Here is a 16,270-nt window from a genome sequence, read left to right on the forward strand (position 1 = left end):
GTTTAATTATTTATAGGTATGTCTTTGAGATCAATTAATTTGCATTTGATTTGATTGTATTCTCTAAACTTCTGACATGTTTTCTCTGTGTTGGAATTCAACAGACACTGGAATGGCAGCCATACAGAGATAAAGATTTAAGAAAAATGTGAATTGGTCTCTTATTTTTTTCCGGGCCGTTTATATCCCCCTAAAACCTGTACACCAGAATTTAAATAAAAGAGTCTCCCCCTGTGATCATGTAATAAAAAACATGATAATGTCATGATCGTAAGTCCACAAAGTATGGACGATAAACAAAAACAAAAAACGGAACAAACGCTGTGATTTCACAGATTAATCCATTCATTTATCCATTCTAAGATTTACCCTCTTTTTTGAGCATAACTTTCTTTTTTCTCAGTCCTGTTTTCACCCTTCTTCAGGTATGTATAGTCATGTTGCTACCTACAGGTTATGAAGACTCTCTAGAGTTCAGAAAGTTCTAAATGAGAAATAATCCCACAGGCAGACTATAGATATAAACTCTGCAAATGAATATCCTTGGGTTAAGGCTGAAAACATTTGTATTTCTACAGATATACCCTCCGGTAAGTGCTTACCCAGCGTGCGTCCAGCCGCCCCCCAGGCCCCGCCCTGTCGGGAGCTTCCTGGATGGTGGTTGGTTGCATAGCCCTGGAGGGGGTGTGGGGTGCCATAGGTTTGCCGGTGGAGCAGGTCCGAGTCTGGGTGGGATGACCTGGAGCCACCATACACGAAGCTGAGGAAAACATGGTTGTTTTACAAGCCTTTACTTAAAACACGTCCGCTGTCTTATAGTGATCAACCTAGGGCTGGGGTTACCGTTTCCTGCTCCGTTCACCTGCTGAAAGCACCCACACTCTACCATGCCTTTTAACAATGGAGAATACACGATTGGGTAGCATCTTTGCCTCTAGCATCATAGACATGTGCATCATGTTTTTGAAAAGCTGAAACATGTTGCTGGGATTGTTGGTATGTTTACAAGTAGACCTTGTAGATTTTTAATTAATATCACAAACAAAAAAGATGATTATTCATAGGCACAAACAAACAGCTAAGACTACGTTTATTTCACATAGAAGTTATTGTTATCACATCAGTTGTCTCCAACCATACTGTAAAGTCCGCTCTCAGTATGCCTGACCTGGACTTCCTGTTTCCACATCACACTGGATTCTAAACCAGCTGTGATGTCATCCTGATGGCACAACCTCTTAACCTCAGATTAAAGGTTAGCACAGAGGGACTTTTCTCCTTTTACATATGACAGAAAACACCCATCCAGAAACACACAGTGTACTAACGGTGTATGGTTCTGCAAAGTAGGCTCAAACCTATAGGGAGTTCACAGAACCTTCCAGACCCACAGGGGTTGGGGTTTCGACATGTCTCCTTTTTCACATGTGGTGAGTTGCAGGATTGGCTACAAGACTGCCTTTTTATTTAATACGAGACAAATGCGCCTTTAATTTCATACAGTTCAATTCTGATTCTTGATGACCATCACCAGTTTAAACTAGTTTAAAAAGCAAGTTTAAACTGGTTCTGTGAAGGCATATAATCTGCCTTGCATGTGCCATGACAATGTTGAGGATGTGGGTTTGTTCCTAAGGACTGCATATACTGAAAGTGCATGCTGAGAGTGCATATATTACTGCACTATTGTTTGTGAAACACATTTGAACGGTTCAAAACTTTGGGTCGTGATTTATTGACGATGGAAAAAAATGGGTCCTGAGGCTTGACCAGTTGAGAACCACTGCTGTAGAAAGGCATAGGTCTCCACCATATGGTCTCCACAATCTGATCGGCAGACAACCTCCGCCCCTTTATACGGGCAGAGGTTGTAGATGAATTTGATCATGTCCTAGAATTGGAACCATGCCTTCTGCTGCTGATATTTATTTTATTCACTTTGTATTTTCGTAATTTCTGAAGTTTTTCTATTTTCCATTGCAATGATTTTTCCGTGGGTTTGACAGTTCTTTTGATGTACTCGTCGTCATCATTATTTACAACGGTAATAATCCAAACTCTTACTCGTCCGTATACCGTTTGCTTTTCTTCATGGGGCTGTGACTTTACTTAAATGGTCTCCTATTATGCTATATGTGAACAATATATTGTAGGGCCATATCTATACAAAACTTGTCTGTGAAGTGTTTTGCTCAAAACACCAAACATATCCCCCATTGTAGCATGCGTCACCCCACTCTATTTCAGCCCTGTTCCTGAAGTGCTGATTCTGTGACTGTAGCTTTAAATGAACTAGCTGCTGCTGACCACGCTCCTTTGGAGCGTCATGATCTCCTCTGAAGAGAGTTTTCTACCGGGAGAAACTCAGCTAAACGCTGCCGTGATTAAACGCCATATCATATGTTTCTCAGTATTTACCACTAGAAAAGTGCCATTATTCAGTGGAGGAAATAAGTATTTGATCCCCTGCCAATTTAGTTAGTTTACCCACTTACAAACAAATGAATAGTCTGTAATTTTTATGGTAGGTTTAGTGAGAGACACAATATCAAAAAAAAATCCAGAAATGTACATTAAAAAAAATATATAAATTGATTTGCGTTTAATTGTGGGAAATAAGTATTTGATCCCCTTGCAACCAACAAATCCTCTCGCTTTAAGAAAGCACTCCTGATGTCAACTCTTTACCTGGATAAAAGACAGCTGTCCTCAGTCAATAAATCAGATTTCAACCTCTCCACCAGACCAGAGACAGGTCTTGTGATCATGGTGGAAGTAATGTCTAAGGACATCAGGGACAAGATTATAGACCAGCACAAGACTGGAATAGAAGACAAGACCACCAGCAAGCAGCTTGGTGAGAGAGACAACTGGTTTGACTATTAGAAAATGGTAGAATACGAAATGACCATCAATCGCCCTCAATCTGGGTCTCCACGATCAATGTTCATGAGAAAGGTGGGGGGTCAGCCAATAACTACAGGAGGGACTTGTTAATGATCTGAAGGCAGCTGGGACCACAGCCAAGAAAACTATTGGTAACGCAGTAATGGATTACAATCCTGCAGAGCCTGCAAGGTCCCCTGCTCAAGAAGGCATATGGAGAGGCCGTCTGAAGTCTGCCAGTGAACCTCTGAATGATTCAGAGAAGGCTTCTGAGAAGGTGATGTGGTCAGATGAGACCAACATCAAGATCTTTGGCATCCACTCCACATGTCGTGTTTGGAAGAAAAGAAATGCTGCCTATTACCCCAAGAACACCATCCCCAGCGTCAAGCATGGAGGTGGAAACACTATGCTTTTGGGGGGTTTCTCTGCTAAGGGGACAGGGGGATTCACCGCATCGAGGGGGTGATGGAGGGGCCCCATGTATTGTAAAATATTGGCTGATAACCTCATTCCCTCAGTGAGGACACTGACAATGGGACATGGATAGGTCTTCCAGCACGACAATGACCCAAAACATACGGCCAAGCAACTAAGGAGTGGCTACAGAAGAAGCCCATTAAGGTGATGGAGGGGCCTAGCCAGTCTCTGGACCTCCATCCTATAGAAAATATGTGGAGGGAGCTGAAGCTTCCAGTGGTCAAACATCCACCTCCAAACCTTAAGGATTTAGAGAGAATCTGCAGAGAGGAGAGGACCAAAATCCCTCCTGAGACGTGAGCTAACCTGGTGACCATCTACAAGAAGCATCTGCCCTCTGTGCTGTCCAACAAGGCTTTCTCCACCAAGAACTAAGGCATGTTCTGCAAGGGGATCAAATACTTATTTCCCACCATTAAATGCACATTCATTTATATTTTTTTAATGTATATTTCTGGATTTTAAAAATATATTCTGTCTCTCACTGTGAAAATAAACCTACCATAAAAATGACATTTCTTTGCAATTGGGTAAACTAACTAAATTGGCAGGGGATCAAATCTTATTTCCTCCACTGTATGTATTATATATATATATATATATATATATATATATATATATATATATAACAACTTTACTCAAGTCCCTCCTGCAGACATCCTGCAGGAGCTGGATGTCTGAATGTAAACCGAGCCCACATTTCGGTCATTACGTCATAGTGGCAGAAAATCTGGATCAGCTCGTTTGTACCCCCATTTTTAGAGATGTGGGTAAGGAGGAAAAGAGAGAGGGTTGTATTTTCTGACACTGTGAGTCTCCTTACACAACGGGGAAACATATTTATGTATAAAAGACATGCATTATCCCCGGTGTGTAAGGAGACTCACAAAGTGTCAGAAAATACAACCCTCTCTCAAACACGGTACAATTAAAAATAGACAGTGTGGGAAGACCAACCAAGGACAAAGAACCTTGAACACCTCTCTGATTTAACATGGCTCTTTGCAGGGGCCAGGTTACAAATTAACAGGACAACATTACTAACAACTGTTTGTAATTTGTTTCAGGTATTTGTTTTTGGTCTCAATCTCTTCTTCTGGCCAAGCATGACCTGCCCCACATATATTAAACACACAAACATTCCTGTAGTGCTCAAATATTGTGAGAAAATGATTTGATCTTTTCAAACCTTTATTATAGGTCAGAAAGGTATGCCTCTGGTCCCCACCCTCTTCCTGCTTTGCTACATATGTGAGACATGGATTCACTACTCTATACACCAGTCATGTTTTAATGCCCACTAAAGAGAAGGACAATAAAGATGGCAAAAAGATAACAATAATAAAACAGGCTTTAGAGAAAATATGACAGCTACAATATGGATTGATGTATCGCACAGGAGGCTGTGGCGCAGTGGGATAGTGAGCTAATCTCTGGATCAGGGGAGAGTATGTTCGATTCCCACTGCAGTCAGCATGTGGTTGTGTCCCTGGGCAAGAAACTTCACCCCAAATTGCTCCTGTGCGGATTGTCCACAGTATTGAATGTATGTAAGTCGCTTTGGATAAAGTGACATGTAATGTATGACACTCTTGGAGTAACTTTGACCCTTTGAGACAAAACGTACTGCTCATTGTTAGGGAAGATTTAGCTTAGGTGATTAACCTTTGACACAGTTCATCATTTTCTCCTTCCTCTCTATTCCCTTGGCATAGTTTTTGATGCCAGTCTATGACTGAGCACAAGCTGACATGATAGTTATTGTTCAGGGACATCTAGAAGCCCTTCTTATCTGGAACGTAGGTTCCCTGACTTACATTCTTATCCAATGTGTGACAGCTTTAGTTAGATTCAGGGTCCATATTTGTTTAGTCTGGAGACGGAAGAATGTTGATTGTCCATTCCAAACTAGTTAAAAACCTCTTCCTACAGTGGAGATCTTCAGAATTGGTCGGTCAACCGCTGTCAACTCGTGGCTGCAGCAAATGTCTTGTCAATTCCCCGGCCATTAACTTCATAATAAACCTTCAGTGTTGGCCTCCAAAGTTCCAGTTCTCCCCGTGTCTCTCTGAGTTTCGTCTCCAATGCTTCAGAAGTTTCCATCCCACTCATAAGGACAAACTGAATGCCATGGAAGCCTCTTATGTTGGAGAGTAGTAATAACCTTCCATCAGCAAAAGACATTGACCTGGAACATTCCGGGAAAACTGCAGGACTAACGTACATGTAGGGCACGTTGCTCTGCAACATAGTTGATACACTGATATGGTATATAATGTTTAAGGGCAATTGCTTTTCTTTATAAGTGTATCTATTCAGGTGTTATCGGACCAACTGCAATGGATCAATTTATATCCATTGCTCTAGAGTATTAGAGTTTGTTTTCAATTACATTTCTTGGAATAAGTCCATAAATGCCCACATCATGTTAGCGGATCCACACCCAATCGTGCTCAGAGTGGACGTCTTCATCAGAACCATGCAGACTGCCCAAAACATGAAATGTTAACCCTGTGTGTTTTGTCTTTACCAGTAGGAATACAAATTCTTATTCCATCACATTGTCCTAAGATAAAGTATAAGCCTGTGCCTATCACATTTCAACTTTGTTATGTAAAGGTTTTCAAAATGTGAAAAAAGGGGGGACAAGAACGATTGTTTTTTTCATGGTAATAAAAAAGTATATCCCTTTTTTATTTGAATGTGTGTATTTGTGTAGTTTGTAGAAAACAGCAAACAAAATGAGGTAATTGTGTGTGTAAGCTCTGCCCTAAATCCACTGATGGATCCCTTAGTGCCACAGGAGGGGCTGAGGGGGGTTGGATTTTGATTTTTTTGTGTCTTAGGTTCCAAACATGGAAAGGTCTCAGAGTCAGAGGAATTTTATTTGTGCAGCAAATGGTGGATCAAGTGATGACCAAAGTTCAAGGTTCTTGAGGTTGTATGAAATCATGAAGATAAGACAATTAAATACGTTTTGGAATTAAAGGCTAGAATTTCTGAGATATGAAGGTAAATCCACAATAGGACTGAAAGGATTGAATGAAGTTTAATATTTTGTAGCTCAAATATATTTAGCTGTACAAATTAAAATGTAAATGTTTTCTTTGTTTCAGTTTTTGTAGGCTTGACCTTGTTGCTTGACCCTCAGAATGTTTCCTTTACTGTCCACAGCACCACGCACTGGACTTTAGAAAATACACTCGCTTTCTGTCAGTGAAGAACAATAAAACACAGGCTGTAAAAAACCTTACAGAGACAGGGTTCTTACCAAAGTAACCAAGTGCAAATCCCCGAATACTATTATATCATCAACCTGGATTTGGCCACTATACTCCCCTGATCAACCAGTCACTCTCAGAATTCTCCCAAAAAAAACCAGTCAGAATTCAAAATCTGTCATCAGTTATTGACATGAAGAGTGCATGCTATCCCTTCCACACTGGTTGAGCTTGGTGCGCTTTTTCACTCTTCCCTTTTGTCTTACTAAAATGCATGGTGGCCCCCCACCTCAGGACCCACCTGGACTACAACCCAGTCTGAACGTATTCCATCGAGTTGAACTATTTCACAAATGCCCTCCACCTCCACTCTGATGCCCACTCCTTAACATCCTTATCCTACTTGACCTCAGAGCTGTCCATCACTCTGTCCTCCTCCCCCGCCTCAAGTCCTCCTTCTGTAAATCTGGCACTGCCCTCCCCTGATTAAGATAATACTTCTCCGACCACCACCTAGACGCCAGCATTGGGAACCAGGAAATGTTGCGTACCCCAAAGTTTTATGTCAGAAATTTATAATAGGGGTCCCCAGCAAATATAAATTGCCGGATGCTAACTTGCATATGTTGAGTTGATGATGAGTTGCATCAATTACGTTTAATAAGTTGCTAGGTTTAAATTGCATAATAGCACTGCAGACAACAGTTTATAAAAATCTTTTGGCCGATTTGAACAATTTTGGAGTGGTTTCGGGGTTTATCAAGGATGCTGAATCCATTTCTGATATATGCAAGATCCAAAATGGACGTTTAACCAGAAAGTGGCTCTCTGTGGACTGATTTTGAATACCAAGAGTGGTGTTGCAACACAAGATCAAAATTATTACTGTAGACAATTTATTTTCAAATAAATAGGCAACATGTCCAATCCAAATGATCCAGAGTCCCCTAAAACTTCAAAATTGACTCAAAATTCATCATAATTAGACAATTTTAGGCTCCAATGTTATTGCTTTCACACACATGGTTTCATCTTTGATAAAACCCTCTTCTTTAAACAGCACATTAACCACATCACAGAAACAGCATTTAGTCCCTTCCTGTCCTTCTCCACTGCTGAAATGCTTATCCACGCCTTCATCTGATGAGAGGCATCTACTGCAGGAGCTTTCTGCACAGCACAATGAACTACACCGCATCCAAAACTCAGCGCCGTCTGTTTGATCTGCAGCACCAAGATCCTCACTCCTCAGAATTTCAGCCATTCAAAGTTCTCCACAGTTTAATCTGAAAAGGGTGCTGCAGGGCTGACTGTGTGAAGAATAGAGTGAAATCCATGTAACATTCCTACAGATGTCCTCCAAATGTGAAGGACACATTAATTAATAATAATTAATTTTCCTCCAAATAGCTGTTTTGCTATTACAAGTCGCAGTGAAAGCAACAGGAATTCAAGGAAAACTCAACAGTTACCTTCTATTACAGTTTTCATTGTCTCTTACACATTCATACTACAATTCTAAGATTCAGACATAAATGGATACATGAATTGAATTTATTAGATGTAGGGGTACATCTAAAACCTGACACTTTTTTGCACATTTTTATTGTGGCAGCTAAATGATGCCTGGGGTAGCTGGTGTCACGTTTTATATAACATTTGCTAACTCTCCTCTATTCCAGATGAATTGTATTGTATTTTTTAACAGTGGAGGCCAGCTGTGTGTGCTGGTTCCAATCTCAGAGCTCTATCACTTTATGGACATCATGCAACAAGTTAATGATAACAACAGAAGCCTTAAACAGCTGTTCATAATGGCTGACAGACACATGAACTCAAACTGTAAAATAAAGCAGAACATTGTTATTGTATCAGCCCTACATTTAGTAAAATATTCAATACAATCATGTATTGGAGCTTGGTGAGGAAACACTGTGGTTTAGTATACTGAAAGCAAGCAATATTCCCATTTGACTAAAGCATCAGATGACACCTTCAGCCAGAGCAGGTTGAGACTATAACACCTCCCACTGTACATCTGAACATCATTGTTTCTCTTTGGCCTTTTTGTGCAAAGAAAAACATGGTTTGTAGATCAGTCTTCATTTTCGGGCCCTGCATTTTTTTTTGAAACTTATTTTGTACAGTTTTTAGAATGTGACTAATAGGCAGTACAGTACCCCTGACAGAGAAGTGAGATTAGACCTTTTAAAGGATGGCGGAAGACTGATGTGGTTGTCAAGACGACCGCTAACGTGGTGCAATGCTAAAAGAAGCTAGCTCATTTAGCAAGGGTCGACGCCGCACTTCATGTAAAAACACAACACTACCAGTCAGGGGAAAACTTCATCCGTCACTCCAAGAGTGCTCAGTCATACACACTACACGGTTAACAGCTTGACATGTGTTAGCCTTTGAGTCAGCGTTATCTGCCTGTGTAGATAGTTAGCCTGTATGCTAACGTGTGTCAGTTTAATGGAACACAAGCGAGAAGCTGCATGCTGATGCATTCAATGTCAGATAACATGCAGGTAACTACTAATGTAGCCGACTGGGGCAACGAGGGTCAGTACACAGTTATGTTAATGCTAACTAATTCAGTTCACGTTATCATTAAGTGGTTTTAATCAGTGACAGTCAGGGCACGTTTGTCAGTCACGTGACCTTATCATAAAGCAATGTTTACTAGTAAGGCAGAATGTCATCATTAGTGTTAGAACCTGCCAGTTCATTCGCAGCCTTCAGTAATGGATCCATCCATGTGGATGTAATCAACTACGGGTTATAGATTAGTTTGACAATCTTTCAACAAATGCTTTCATATAAAATCATTGAGAGAACAGAATCTATAAAGGCACAACAGTTTCTTTTTTACGGAATGCATTGAACGCGGGGCTTTGCTCTGCTAGCAGGCACTGTGCATCGGACTGCTGTGATTAGCAGGCTGTGGCCAATTAGCAGAGTAGCAGCCAACCTGAGAGTCCCTGTCATGTTAAATGAAAGCGAGACAAAGCTGCAGCGGAGACAATGCAGTGCTGGAAGCTGGTTCTGATCTTTGTTTTTGAAATCACACACTTCGCTTCCAGAAACCCATCCCCCTCCGTCTCTTCCATCTCCTCTGTCTCCGTATTACTATTAACCTTCCATCGCATTCCATGCATTTTGGAGACAGCCCCCATACCCCTCCCCTCCCCCAAATGACAATACGGCTTGCTGTACCTGAGCCTGAGCAGCATGCAGCCTGCAGCAGGCTGATGCAGATGTGGAGCATTGTTAGAGCCACTCAGCTGCGCTGATGCCCGGCAGCAGCACAGTGAGGAACCCGGGCTCTGGACAGCGGAGCTTACCTTGCTTTGGCCGTTCTGTCGTAACCCCATCCCGTCCCAGCCCCGAGATCTCCGAAACCTGCAGCGGGGTAATTCCTCTCCATGAAAGAAAGGCTGGATGAAGATGGGCAGATAGTGAGGGGGAGGGGAGGGAGGAATGTGTTCCCTTCTCTGTGCTCGCTTCTGTTTATTTCTCCGCTTCACGAGCCTGTAGACTGGGAGGAATGGAGGGAGAAGAAGAAACGGGGGGGGCGGGGGGGTCACAGCAGCCAGGAGCACCTCCTCCCTCCTCTCTTCTCCCCATATATCTCACTGTCTATTGTCTCCTGTGCTCAGTTTATGGTTCGTAGAACAGATGCTCTGCGTTCTTAAGCAGCTTTTAAAAGAGGAACAGTTACACATCCAGCCGGCAGCTGGTCTCTCTCTCTGTCTCTCTGTCTCTCTGTCTCTCTGTCTCTGTCTCTGTCTCTGTCTCTGTCTCTGTCTCTCTCTCTCTCTCTCTCTCTCTCTCTCTCTCTCTCTCTCTCTCTCTCTCTCTCTCTCTCTCTCTCTCTCTCTCTCTCTCTCTCTCTCACACACACACCAAGGAGCTACTTTCGATCATTTTGTTCACAAGACGCCATTTTTAAGAGAAATGACTGGGCTGGCGTTCATCCTCTCTTTCCCTCCCTCACGCACACACACACACACACACACACACACACACACACACACACACACACACACACACACACACACACACACACACACACACACACACACACACACACACACACACACACAATTTGTCATGCACAGCCGTGTGGTGTATTGTGACAGACAGTAAAAATGCAGACTGCTGAAGGAGCTCAGTTGTGTTTCTTGAGTAAAGTGGTGTGAGAACAGTGTGTGAAGGAGGATGCTGACATCCTGCCCTATAGGTGTATCTACACACATGTAGACCTCACCTGTCTTTACCGGCCTGCCCATTTACAACACATGCAAAAAGACAGGAGGCATGTTTAAAATGCTGTATCATTTATTGTATAAAACATGCTCAATTCTCTTGGGGAAAACTATTCTCCCAATGAAACGATTCTTGTGTTTTGTTGCTTTGTTTAAAAATACCTTACAAACACAACACAGTTTGGTGTACAATGAAACCACACAAATGAACCACACCCTCATACAGACCCACTATAAGCATCACGTGTAGAAGACAACCAACACGCTTTGTCCACCACACTGTCAGTAGTGTCCTTTCTATGCTAACTTCACTTATAAATACAGTAAATTCAAAAACATGGAATATTTCAAGGTTGATTCAAACCCCCGGTACCCATCACAGCTCCAGAAGAGGCTCAGACCTCTCTTTCTCCATCCCCGGGATCAGCTGGTTCTGAGGGCGCACCACTGTCAGAGAGAAGAGAGTGTGTGAGGGCTCACACAGCAGCATGTGTTGGAAAAGGACAGAGCTGCAGCATACTGTGGACCACTGAGAGCTCAAACAGTCAAATGTTGATTCAGTTTGATCACAGAAACAGCCCAAAAAATAAAAAGGAGCATGTATGGCAAATTCCATGTAATACATGCAGTAACCTCAACATGGCAAAAATTGGATGTGCAAAATCAGTATTAAAGAAGTTCTCACACATTTCGCAGCGTTAGGATATGGGAAAAGAAGATCTTATTTTTAAATATCCAGTACGTTTTCTAGATAATGTAGGTTTGTCATTAGGAGATTTCTTTCCAGCTTCACCTGTATGCTTTGATGGTGTTAGGCTGGACCTCGGACACACAAGCCTGATCCATGAAAGATGCATGTGCATACTGTAGCATCCCTTACCCTGAATAAGGTGGTGGGGGGGCATCATGTTGCCCACTGCGGTTCAGAGCCTCATTGTAGCTGGGTAAACCTGGGACCATGATCCCAGCCAGAGGCACGGTCTCTGGGGCTGGACGGCCATCTGCTGCCATCCTCACTGGAGCTCTGCACAGCAGCCAGGAAACACAAACACTCAGAACACAGGTGGGAGTCTAACATACATAACAGCTCAGCAAACTTCATGGAAAATATGTCTTGTGTTTTTAAAGATTGAGTTGTGTAGAGGTGAACATTTCCTCTGGATAATTGTGCTAGAGAGTGGAGTGTGGACAAACATCAAAATCTCTCCTGTCGTCAGGTTCATTCACTATCACTATAATTTGAGATGATCCCTGATAATGTTTTGTTTTGTCTTTTTATTTTTAGTCATATATTTTCTCCAGAGTAAGAGATTTGTTTGCCTGGCACCGTAAGGGAATTGATTATTGAATGGATTGATAAATGTATTAATGTAGGATGTTAACCGGTTGCATAGAAGTTTACATTTGAATAAATAGAATAGAATAGAATAAAAAATAAGGATTTTTATCCTCAAAAGAAATAATAGCCAGACATTGTTTTGCAGTTAAACTTAGATGTTTCCTTTGGAAAACGATCATATTGATTTTTTGTCCCATGAATCCCTTCCAACTGTAGGTTTTAAATAATCTCCTTCTGAATCCTCTGGATGACAAGTGACCTTCCTGTAGCACCTTGAGCCTGCAATCAACATTCAAACAGTAAGCACTCATTTTTGGCTAGCAAATATTAGGTTTTTGCTAGTTTTCTAACTAGTCAGGGGGTCCGGGCTAACTGAAGCCCTGAGATAACGTCAGAATAGCATCCTTCCCACATCCATTGACCTGGAGAGGTTCAATGTTATGGCCTGAGACAAAGTGCTGGTTGGAAGGCCTAAGGGACCACCGTTTTCATTGTATTCACTTTAATATAAGTTAGCTGTACAAAGCTGTGTGAATGTTCACATCAGGGTGAACTTCTGGGGCTGACCTTGGTCCACCTTTGTTCTTGGCTTTGTAACAGTAGATTCCCAGCACAGTGGCAATAGCAGAAACAACAAGGAGGGCCAGGATTCCGGCCACCAGCCCCGACACATCCACTCTGGGAGCATACTCTGCAGAAGACAAACATCAAACCATTGCTCCACATTCACACTCATTTTCATTCCATCAGTCCGTTCTGAGTCACTGACGGGGAATGAGAATGTGAGAGCATCAACAGCAACTCTTCAATATTTGCAGGATAGTAGCAACCTGTTACCTGAACCTGTACAGCGGAGTGGCCATAACTTTTTCCCTTGAATATGATTTAGAACAGGAAATATGGCAGTATACAATTAATTATGCATGATAGGCTGACGTTCTGTTAGTACTCAGTTAGCATAGCATTAGCTGTCCGATGACTCAATAGTTCTCATTAAACCTGTATTTCTGAATGTCCATTTGTAAACTTGACAAAAGCCACCAATTATTGAATATTTGAAATGACCTAAGGGTGTAGACACTAACTCCAAACACCACAGACGACCGACATCAGTTCCTGCTTCTCTTATTAATGACATCTGTCCGTATGAGTTCACTTTTTAAATAAAGCTCCTCTGTTTCTGCCCAGAGCTTCTCTCTGTAACGGCATTTATATGTTGTGCATACTTTATTCATTTGGGATGCTAACTGCTTACAGAGGACAGGGGAGCACTTATAACGATGACTGATGCTATGGACGCTGTCCTCCAAAGATGGCCGCGACACCTCAGAATGCACCGCGGTAGTTTGTTTGCATAAGTAATTTAGGTGAAGAACCATACCAATCACTTCCTGAAACAATCTGTCTATTGCTCCCTTCAGTTGTGAGTGATTCAAGTCAGTCATTTACAAACTATATCTTATTCAAATACGCTCTGACCAATTCGGGGAACTTTAAATTAGTGGATATAATAATTAACATTAGCAATGTAGAAATTATAATAATCATAATTGTAATGATAACAACCATAAACATGTTGATATACATGTATTTTGAACAATGAAACACAACATTCCAAGCCTTCAACTACAATCATGGAAATCTTTTTAAGAAATTACCTTGGCTGTAGGTCTTCCAAAATAGTTTCTAAAAATGGAGAGAAATTAGAAATTTGAAGAGTTATTGTTTAATTAAAGCAAGTGGGTTATGTATTAAAGAATTTTGACATTTCTGTTGACAAATTTTTGGACAGCAATCAATAAATCAAGAGTCTGTTGCAGGACTGATATAACTCTGTGTGTGTGTCTGTCTGTCTGTCTGTCTGTCTGTCTGTCTGTCTGTCTGTCTGTCTGTCTGTCTGTCTGTCTGTCTGTCTGTCTGTCTGTCTGTCTGTCTGTCTGTCTGTCTGTCTGTGTGTGTGTGTGTGTGTGTGTGTGTGTGTGTGTGTGTGTGTGTGTGTGTGTGTGTGTGTGTGTGAACGGTTTGTGGGCTGGGTTTTTCGAATGGATTTCTTTATTACCCTTGCTGGCTTTTTCAGTGTAACCTTCACCAGCTTTAAATAGCCTACAACAGTCCATTCTGAAATAGCAAATAGTATATATATGTCAGCAGTGTACAGAGACAGTGTCTTCCAGCAGCATTACCGTCTGGGTGTCGTCCTCAAACACCTCCCTGGCCTCCTCATAGCTGCACTGCTCCTCAATACACTCCCGCTCCAGATCATCAGACACCACTATCTCAAAGTCCCAGCTGTTATAGAGCAGGGAGCGGGAAAGGAAGGAGGACGCTGCCTGTCCCTCCAGCAGCACTGCTGCAGGACACAGGACACAGGACACAGGAAACAGGACACAGGACACAGGACACAGGACACAGAACACAGGACACAGGACACAGGACATATGACAGGGGACACAGGACACAGGACAGGGGACACAGGACACAGGACACAAGTCATATTAGTGATGAGACTTGTTCACACCTTTATGATCTTCTGAGACCACAGACTCACAAGGTCGCTAGAGAAAACTAAAATTATATTATAGGATTCTAATTATTGTTGTGTTCATCACTTTCATTTTGCAGCTAGTAAATAAGATGCTTATTTATGTTTTTGACGTATGCAGCTCCGGAAAAAAATAAATGACCACTCCAGCATTATCAGTTTCTCTGGTTTTACTATTTTTACTATATATTTATGTGTTCAAGTAAAAAACATTTTTCTTTTCTATTCTTTAAACTATTGACAACCCTTCTCTGTGTTGAAATTCAACAGACACTGGAATGGTTGCTATACATGTAGAGATAAAGATTTAAGAAAAATTTTGACTGGTCTCTTAATTTTTTTCTGAGCTGTATATATATATATATATTAAAAACATAACTAAGCATAAAAACATAACTTAAAACCTTCCCAGCTATATGGGTATATACATATATATATGTATATGTATATACAGTTTCACCAATAAAGTTCAATCTTAACCCTTTAATAAAATATCAATAACTTGTTGATCATATTTTGTAATATGAATAATCTTAGTGTAAAGGTGTCTAAATGTGAGTACAATATTTGTTTAATTTTAGAGGAGAATAATAAAAAAGGAGATACTGGAGTAATGTCCCTTGAGAACGTGAACACAGAACTGTACAGGACCACTGAAGGTGCTGCTCAACAAGTGCATACTACTAAGTGCCCCGTTTTATATAATGTGTGTGTAGTGTCTGTCTGAGAGGAGAGCTCACCTTGAGCAGGTCTGGAGAGGACGGAGCAGCAGGTCAGCTGCAGCAGGGCCAGCAGGGCCAGCAAGGCCGGCCCGGGGGCCCACACCACTGCCATACAGCTCTACACTACAGGAAGTGAGCAGAAGAGCCTCAGCAGTAATGGATCCACGCCTGTTCCGAGAAGATGAGCCACCAACACTCACCTGCCTCCCCCCACTGAGCTGCAGTTGGCCCCTGTCTCTCAGAGCTTCCAGCAGGAAAACAACACCAACTCTTTCCGAATCACCAAGACATGGAAGTGAACTTCCTCATGCTGCGTTTCGGTTGAAACCGTAGTGAGTTGTGTTCTTTTCCCAGAGGAACGTCACATTACAAACCTGCTGGACAGCATACCAGCTGGAGGGAGGAACCTCCACAAACCTGTCTGTCTGCCTGTCTCACTGTCCACACACTGCCTGTTTACTCACTTGTTTGGCCCACAGAGTGTGTGTGGAGATAATACCACAGAGACTGTATTAGTTCCACATGAATACACCTAAAGCTGTGGTTGCACAGAGTTTTAAAGCACAGCTGATTGCATAGAGGTTTGCAATTCAGAGTATTTGTGAGTAAAGCATATTTACCATATCCAATATACATCTTAATATTAAGAAACCTGCAAATGTATTAAAGCGAATGTAGAATAGAGAACAAATTCACCATCGAACACATTTATTATCAGGGTGTTTCATTCTCATGTGAGTAATAACTGTAGCTAGGTTTCATTTTACAGGAGTGAAACTACAGACAGGGCCAGAGCTGTATTTATATTG

General features: G+C 41.7%; 2 protein-coding genes across 3 annotated transcripts in view; both read right to left on the reverse strand.

Moving 5' to 3' along the window:
• prr12b (proline rich 12b) overlaps positions 1-10,132 on the reverse strand; it is a 33,610-nt gene extending 23,478 nt beyond the window's left edge. Inside the window, 2 exon segments of the mRNA XM_063903013.1 lie at positions 603-760; positions 9,935-10,132. Coding sequence (XP_063759083.1) covers positions 603-760; positions 9,935-10,017 — 241 coding nt within the window. The 5' untranslated portion in view covers positions 10,018-10,132.
• Positions 10,133-10,913: 781 nt separating this feature from the next.
• Positions 10,914-15,832, reverse strand: prrg2 (proline rich Gla (G-carboxyglutamic acid) 2). Of its 2 annotated transcripts, none has more exons than XM_063903029.1 (6): positions 15,480-15,832; positions 14,381-14,544; positions 13,856-13,883; positions 12,765-12,888; positions 11,739-11,882; positions 10,914-11,305 (listed from the first exon to the last, which is right to left on the reverse strand). In XM_063903029.1, the coding sequence occupies exons 1-6, from the start codon at positions 15,571-15,573 to the stop codon at positions 11,254-11,256; spliced, it is 606 nt and encodes a 201-aa protein (XP_063759099.1). In that variant the 5' UTR covers positions 15,574-15,832; the 3' UTR covers positions 10,914-11,253. The 2 variants fall into 2 exon arrangements, with proteins under 2 accessions (XP_063759099.1, XP_063759098.1); XM_063903028.1 differs by having other exon boundaries at positions 14,381-14,547; positions 15,480-15,829.
• Between the last annotated feature and the right edge of the window lie 438 nt (positions 15,833-16,270).

Source organism: Eleginops maclovinus, chromosome 16 (assembly GCF_036324505.1).
Source record: "Eleginops maclovinus isolate JMC-PN-2008 ecotype Puerto Natales chromosome 16, JC_Emac_rtc_rv5, whole genome shotgun sequence".
NCBI classification, from domain to species: domain Eukaryota; kingdom Metazoa; phylum Chordata; class Actinopteri; order Perciformes; family Eleginopidae; genus Eleginops; species Eleginops maclovinus.

Coding starts and splice junctions, on each gene's coding strand:
- prrg2 (XM_063903028.1), bottom strand. CDS start 15,573: ATGGCAGTGGTGTGGGCCCCCGGGCCGGCCTTGCTGGCCCTGCTGGCC. Junction 14,548..15,479: donor CCTCTCCAGACCTGCTCAAG/GTGAGCTCTCCT, acceptor TGTGTCCTGCAG/CAGTGCTGCTGGAGGGACAG. Junction 11,883..12,764: donor AAGAACAAAGGTGGACCAAG/GTCAGCCCCAGA, acceptor GCTGCTGTGCAG/AGCTCCAGTGAGGATGGCAG.